Below are 6,927 nucleotides of genomic sequence, written 5' to 3' on the forward strand. Positions count from 1 at the left end.
AGCATGTCAAATCTACAGTTAGAGCAGTCAGCTGACCTGAGTCAATGGAGTGTAGCAAAACATCAGGCCAGTGGAAATAAGCACGTTCCAAATCCGTCCTAAGAGAACAAGTGAAAATACTGCTCCCTGTCCTCTCCTGCACGTGCCTGTTGAGCTGACTTGGTTAACGGGATGCACTAAAAAATAAAAATTTGCCTCCTGGAAGCTCATGAAAGTGTACTAGAAAAAGGTCTCTAACATTAGATCCGCACGGACTGCAGCCATTGGCTTTCGGAACCGGTAGAACAGAGAACCCTTCACAGAGCAGTGGATAAATATAAAGAAATAGCCATTTCGTATATTTCAGCGTCGTACTGGAAAATGAAAAAGGCAACAGGTTAGGAGTCTTTGTCGCTGTCCACCCCTCCGTACATATCCGCAAGCTTTTTGAATCGAGGGCCCCAGTCGCTAAGGTAGTCATAGTCTTGATCTCCATCCGTGGTCACCGACTCCAGCGAGCTCAGGGACTCCGCCACCGAGCCGGTGCCCTCGTAGGCGTAGGTGGCCAAGGAGTCGTAGGGCGGCGCGGTGGGGTCCGTGTCATTTTCCTTTAACCTTTGGTTAATGAAATCTCTGACATCGGTGTTGTCGCGAGCTGTTGGAGTCCGTCGGGGTAGAAAAAGAGCTTCGGGCACAATGTCCCTTCGCAATTTGCTGTCCTCTATGGCTTCGGGATTCCTCAGGGTGCCGATATCAAAGGCCTGGGTGTCCTCCTCGCCACCACCTTCGTCGTTGTAACTGACAATGTTATCTCTGATGTCCTCTTTGGAAATGATCAAAGGCTCTTTTTTGCGCTGCCGCCTCAGAGCTGCAAACAGCACCACTGTCACTGGGAGCACAAAACAAAACAGAGAAGGGAAGGTAAAGTTAATTTGCTGCCCAATTAATGTCAGGAAGAAACAGTGTGCTCGAATGTGAAGTTTTGAAAGTTCTCTAGAAAATGCAGACTCAACTTTTATTTCTTTAAGGATGCACTTGCCTCCATCCGTGATCAAACCCGGGCCCCCAAAATGTAGAGAAAATATTAGAAAGAAGGTTATAATTTAAGTAGAGGATAAAACACCATCATATTTTGTCAGTAGTTTCCTTTTACTTTGAAATGGCAAACTAGTTTCAAGGTAAGGAAAAAATAAAATAATAAAAAAAGCTCAGCCACAGAGAAAATACTGCAATGAGGGTGCAAATTATGCTGAACACCTAAAATGCTCTGAAACTGGTTATAAGGACAAGGCTGGCACCTCCGGGGATGTGTGGAAGGGTTTGCATAACCCCACATCTAAAATAACTTTTGCACTGTGCCTTCTTTGTTTTTTAATTCCTTGAGAAAAGTGTAAAATTAGTTTAAAACCCAAAGTAGGGATGTGAATGTTTGCATACCTTGTCTACACGTAAAGAAATATTATTACAGATAATACCTGGAGAGACCCAGATGTAATTCAGAAAGCGATTTTGGATTTCAAGATTGGCCAAAGTGGAGGAGTAAGGTAATAATCCACAGGCCATATTATTTCTATTTGAGCAAAATGAAATTAACACACTTAAGTGAGAACTTTTTAAAAAAATTTTTTTAAAGGTTCATGTTCTATAAGCTTGTTATCCAGAATGTTCATTCTTTTGATTTTCCTCCTAACTCAAATTAGAGGCAATAATTGTGTTTAAATAGCTTCTGATCTTTCTTCATAGCTGGCTTGGTGGAACCTAGCTGGCTAGCTGTAGAGAGACACATCTATCTGCAAATGGACATACGGCTGAAAAACTAAAAACATAGCAACCACTTAGAGAGAAAACAGCCATCCAGGTCAGAAAATATATTGTTAAACTGTATTTGTCCAGGAAAGTTTATTACAGGAAGTCCCAGTAACATCTCTTTACTGTCTCATCTGTGACAAGGCCCAATTTTTGTGAGCCATGAAAACTGAATTATTGCAATAAGAATTACAGAATAATGGCTTTTTATAGGGTATACATATACCCTACCTATGTAATAATGGATGTATCCCTATCCATGTGTCTATATATGGAAATTTTAGACATTAATAGTATTAATAATAATAATGGGTTACCTATTGAGAGCTTTCTATGTGCCAAGCACTGTGCTAAGTGCTTAACATACTGAATCTCACCTAATTATCATAATAGCCCTACAAAGTAGATACCATTATTAAAACCCCATTTTACACAATAGGAAATTGAAGTTTAGAGATGTTACATGTACATGCAATTCAAATCCATGTTGGTCAGACTAGAAAGCCTATATTCTTAATTGCCATGCTTTGAAGCATGTTTGGAATATAGACTATTTCCAAAGGAAATGGCAATGTTGCCACTTTCACGTGTGTGGTTCCATAATTGTACACACCCTCTTTTGCTTCCAGAGAGTATCCTGATGCCTCGTTTGTCACATCCATTCAGGGTATTCATTCATTCATTCATTCGATAAATATTTATGCAGTGCCTACTCTGTGCCAGGCAGGGTTCTAGGCACTGGGTGGGTGGATGGGTGGGGGTGGTCGGATGGAGATACAAAATAAACAATGTGTATAATAAATAAGAAAATTATTAGAAGGTGGTAAGTGCAAAATACGTAAGAAAAAGCAGAGCAGAACAAGGAGGATGGAGAGTGCTTCTGTGTATGTTTGAGGAGCCCATGTGAATACACAGCACATACGTTTTGTGTATGTTGCATTGTTTGAGCACAGACATGAGGAGTTATCCAAGGAGCTACCTGGCAAAGAAGAAAGAGCTAGAGGAAAGGCCCCAGGGTGGGAGTGTGCCTGGAGTGTTTGAGGAACAGCTAGGAGACCTGGGGTCTGACCAGAGGGAGCCCGCAGAGGAGATGATAGGAAAGGGCCACGTCTGTAGGATCTTTTCCCTTTCCTCTGGGGGCTGGGGTGGGGGCAGAGAACCACAGGGCTTTGGGCAGAGGGATGTCATGATCTACCCTTCATGCTCGTTTCCAGTGTAAACAATGACATGGGTTTGCAAAAGAGAGGGTTGTAAGTAAAAATGGCCTTGGGAATCTAGAGAAAGGAATCAAGATAACCATCTGGAAAAGAATTAAGCTCTGATGTACACAGGTCATTCGGTCACTTAAGGCAAGGTAGCAGGCACTTATCACCTCCTAATTCTTCCAGGCTTAAGGTACCTCTATCTTTTATTTTAGTCCTCTGCACACCTGAAACTACAATTGCCTAGAATAGAGAGGACACATTTAAAAGTTTAAAGGCATTTATTGTAGGCCTAATTCTTCTATATCTAAAACTGCCTATATATTTTCCAATTAACCCAATGCACATCTGAACAGAATTTCTTGAGGGTATAACTGTCTAGAATAAGATTTCTCAAAGTTAACTCATAAACTAAAAACATGATTTCTAAGCACATGGAGCAAAACATTCTAAGAAAGTGAGACACTGGCACTCTGGGAGGCTGAGGTGGGAGGATTGTTTGAGCTCAGGAGTTTGAGACCAGCCTGAGCAAGAGCAAGACCGCCTTCTCTACTAAAAAAATAGAAAGAAATTAGCTGGACAACTAAAAATATATAGAAAAAATTAGCCGGGCATGGTGGCGCATGCCTGGAGGCTGAGGCAGTAGGATTGCTTGAGCCCAGGAGTTTGAGGTTGCTGTGAGCTAGGCTAATGCCACGGCACTCACTATAGCCTGGGCAACAGAGTGAGACTCTTTCTCAAAAAAGAAAGTGAGACATTGATGAGATGCCTTATCAGGAAATGAGCTTCCTCCCTTTTTTCCTATCCTTTTTGGAGCCAGAGAACAGCAGTAAGATTCTTTTTTTGAGGGGGTGGGGGATAATTGGGCAAATTTGTACTGAAATCCCATCCAAAAACTAGGAGATCAATGGATCTAGGTTAAATTAAATAATGTTACCTTTCTAAGCCTGTTTTCTTATCGGTAAAGCAGAAGCAATAATACAGTGCCTGGTGCTGTTGTCAGGAATGAGTTAATAAACGTGAAAGTTTTGAAAACTCTAAAGCACCATAGAGACATGACATGTAGTAGTTGTTTCATTGTCTTTTACTGATGTTTTGTTTTTGTAAAATGCCAGATGCCAAATGATTCACTCTCTTGACTCCAGAGTTCCTCCTATATCAATGTGGCTTTCCTTTTACAAACTGCCAGGTTTGCCTCCACTTTCTTCAATTGCTCCATTTTATTTAGTTTTGGCTCTCTTTCAGCCTGGAAATTGTCTCGAGTTCCATAAGCTTACAAAGAAAGTGGAGTGTAGTGTGGAAGCACCAAGCCTGGGGGAGAAGACCCGGGTTTAGAACTTAGTTCTGCCACGTGTTGCACACGTGAGTTGGCTACATGACTTCACACCGTGGAGCCTCAGTTTTCTTATTTTGGATGCAGATAAATACACACCAGATGGTTCTGAGGATTAAGTGAGAAAAACATTTGTAAAACACCTTGCACAGCATCTAGCCTATGGTGTGTATCTAGTAAAGGTTAAATCCCATTTTCCTCCTTTTTTATTAGGTACAGAATTCCAAAGAGACTAGACAAGATGTGGGAAGCACCAAGGCCAATTAAAAGTAATGAAGAGACAGCAAATGCATTGGCAGGAAAGGGAATGAAAAGGGAAGATTCAGTGAACCGATTAGAAGGAAGAAAAGAAGGAAGAGAAAATGGGTAGATGATGAGGGACAGGAAGAATCACCTCTATCAGATGAGAGTTGGTTCTCTTTCCATAGACCACAAAAACGGTCCATGGAATACTACTTGACTACAGCCCTACCAGTCCAGGGCTTCTAAAAGTAACTTTTTGATCAAAAAGAACATTCATATTCTTCTCTTCCAAAACAATTTTTACAGACTCACACCATTAGAAACACTGATTTGTCTTTGCACACTGTCAGTTTTTATTTATCTTCATATCTTAAAATACTTTCCCCAAATCTTAGTTGACAGCAAGAATCACAGTTCTGTAGCTGAGTTTTAAGGCTTCTGTTATAATTAGCAAAGTTGATTTGGAATGGGAAACTCTCAAGCAGGGATCCCCAGGCATTCTCGTCTTGGAAAAACGTAGGTTCTCTTTCACTCTTCTCAAAATCACTCTGTCTTCATTTTTTAAAAAAGTTTTTGTTCCATGTGTAATCCAGGTTAACTCTAATTTCTTACGTTTTTCCTTCTTCATTTTATAGGCAAACCTTGCTTTTATTTTTGGAAGGGTTGCAGTAACTAACATTTGATTTCTTAGTTCGCAGTCAAGGGCCTGTTGAGTGATTTGAGCTCCACTTGTGGGCTTAATCAGTTGATTGAAAGTAAAATCATCATTTGAATCATTGTTAGACATGGATTTTCACTTTTTGTACAATCATTTTTTTTGAGTGCCAGATTTATTTTCTTAATCACAGAAGTTATTTATTATTGAAATCTAAGAAATAATAGATATTACATTATGTACATATGTGATAATCAGAGAGCCATGCTAAGAAGGTAGTCATTTAAATGGGTAGATTAAAATAAGTTCGCTGGGTTTAAAAAATTTCACAGTTTTTATTTTTCCCAGAGGAGAGAAAGAGTCATCACACGCCTCTTTCCACGTTGCCGCTGATCTTTAAGCTTTACCTTTGTAGAAAGTGCTTTCATCATCTACTCCGTTCTGGACACTTTCACTCTTTAAAATTTAACAATGTTTGCCAAGTTGAATAGTAAACAACAAATGAAACAAAAACGGTATATTTATATTGCCTTCAACAGCCCCCCTGCCCCCCGAGATTCATTCCCAGTCTGATAGACAAGAGATTCTTTTGGTGGAATGATCGATTCCCGGGCAAGCGAAGACATGGGCGAGTTTCACATTCGTTCATTCTCCAAAGCCATTTTCAAGCAAAAATGAAGTCATAGTCGAACAACACAAATTCTCAGCGTGTAACTCTACTCACCTAGAGCAGGCTGTATGCCTTAATGGGGGAGGCGGAAAAATCTAGGGTGTCACAGTAACAGTGTGAGCCCCTCACCATGGGGAGATAGGATGCGGGGAGAACCAGTTTACCTAGTAGGATCACGATGCACAGAAGGATGGCAACCAGAGCCCCTGTGCTCAGTCCCGTGGGGTGGATGAGCGCCTCCGCATGGCAGGACTGCATGTTCCCATGGTGGTCACATGCACAGACCCGGACAGTCACTGTCCCAGTGCTGCTTTGAACTGGGTAGTCGTTGTCTGAAATGACCACGGGCAGGAGATAGGTGCTCATCTCGTGTCTATTATAGCCATTTTTCCGAGTTAAGATTCCCGCTGTGTTGTCTGGAACCAGAAAGCAAAGAGGTGAATGTTTGTGGATGTCGCATCACGTACTGGACCGATTGTGATGGGAATAGACAGATGTCGACACAGACACAGATAAAGAAAGTAACATGAGCTCATTTACCTTTGTTGTCTTGAATGGTAAAGTTTGAGCCACTGGCTGCTTCAGGGGCCAAAGAGAACGAGAATTTGTGCCCGCTGTAGGGGTCGTCCTTGTCAACCGCACGCAGGGTCTGAATCAACTAAGATAAAAACCATACAGCTGCCATAAATTTTTTTTAAAAAGACTTCTGTACGATTATGCCATAAAGTTTTGATAACTCAAAATTATTTCTAACAGTTTTACAATAAATTGCTTGACTAAATGATTTCTAATTTTAATTAAAAAGATAACAGCCTTTAAAAAATTTACAATGAATCCACTCTATTGAAAGAACTGATGTGTTAGAAAGCCACAGAACGAGGGATAATTCTTTGTTGTGGGGGACTGTCCTGTGCATTGCGGTATGTTTAGCAGCAACCCTGGTCTCTACCCACTAGATACCCAGTAGCACCTTCCTAGTTGTGCAACTGAAAATGTCTCCAGAGGCAGGGCATGATGGCTCATGCCTTTAATCCTAGCA

The 6,927-nt window shown here is 41.0% G+C and overlaps 1 protein-coding gene across 1 annotated transcript in view; it reads right to left on the reverse strand.

Moving 5' to 3' along the window:
• Positions 1 to 377: 377 nt before the first annotated feature.
• The window catches only part of CDH6 (cadherin 6, type 2, K-cadherin (fetal kidney)), a 60,385-nt gene continuing 53,835 nt past the window's right edge, over positions 378 to 6,927 (reverse strand). Inside the window, exons 8-10 of the mRNA XM_012640509.1 lie at positions 6,429 to 6,546; positions 6,053 to 6,304; positions 378 to 868 (exon numbers count right to left, since the gene is read on the reverse strand). Coding sequence (XP_012495963.1) covers positions 378 to 868; positions 6,053 to 6,304; positions 6,429 to 6,546 — 861 coding nt within the window. The remainder of the gene's footprint in view (positions 869 to 6,052; positions 6,305 to 6,428; positions 6,547 to 6,927) is intronic.

The sequence above is a fragment of the Propithecus coquereli genome, unplaced genomic scaffold (assembly GCF_000956105.1).
Source record: "Propithecus coquereli isolate 6110/MARCELLA unplaced genomic scaffold, Pcoq_1.0 Scaffold154, whole genome shotgun sequence".
Lineage (NCBI taxonomy): Eukaryota > Metazoa > Chordata > Mammalia > Primates > Indriidae > Propithecus > Propithecus coquereli.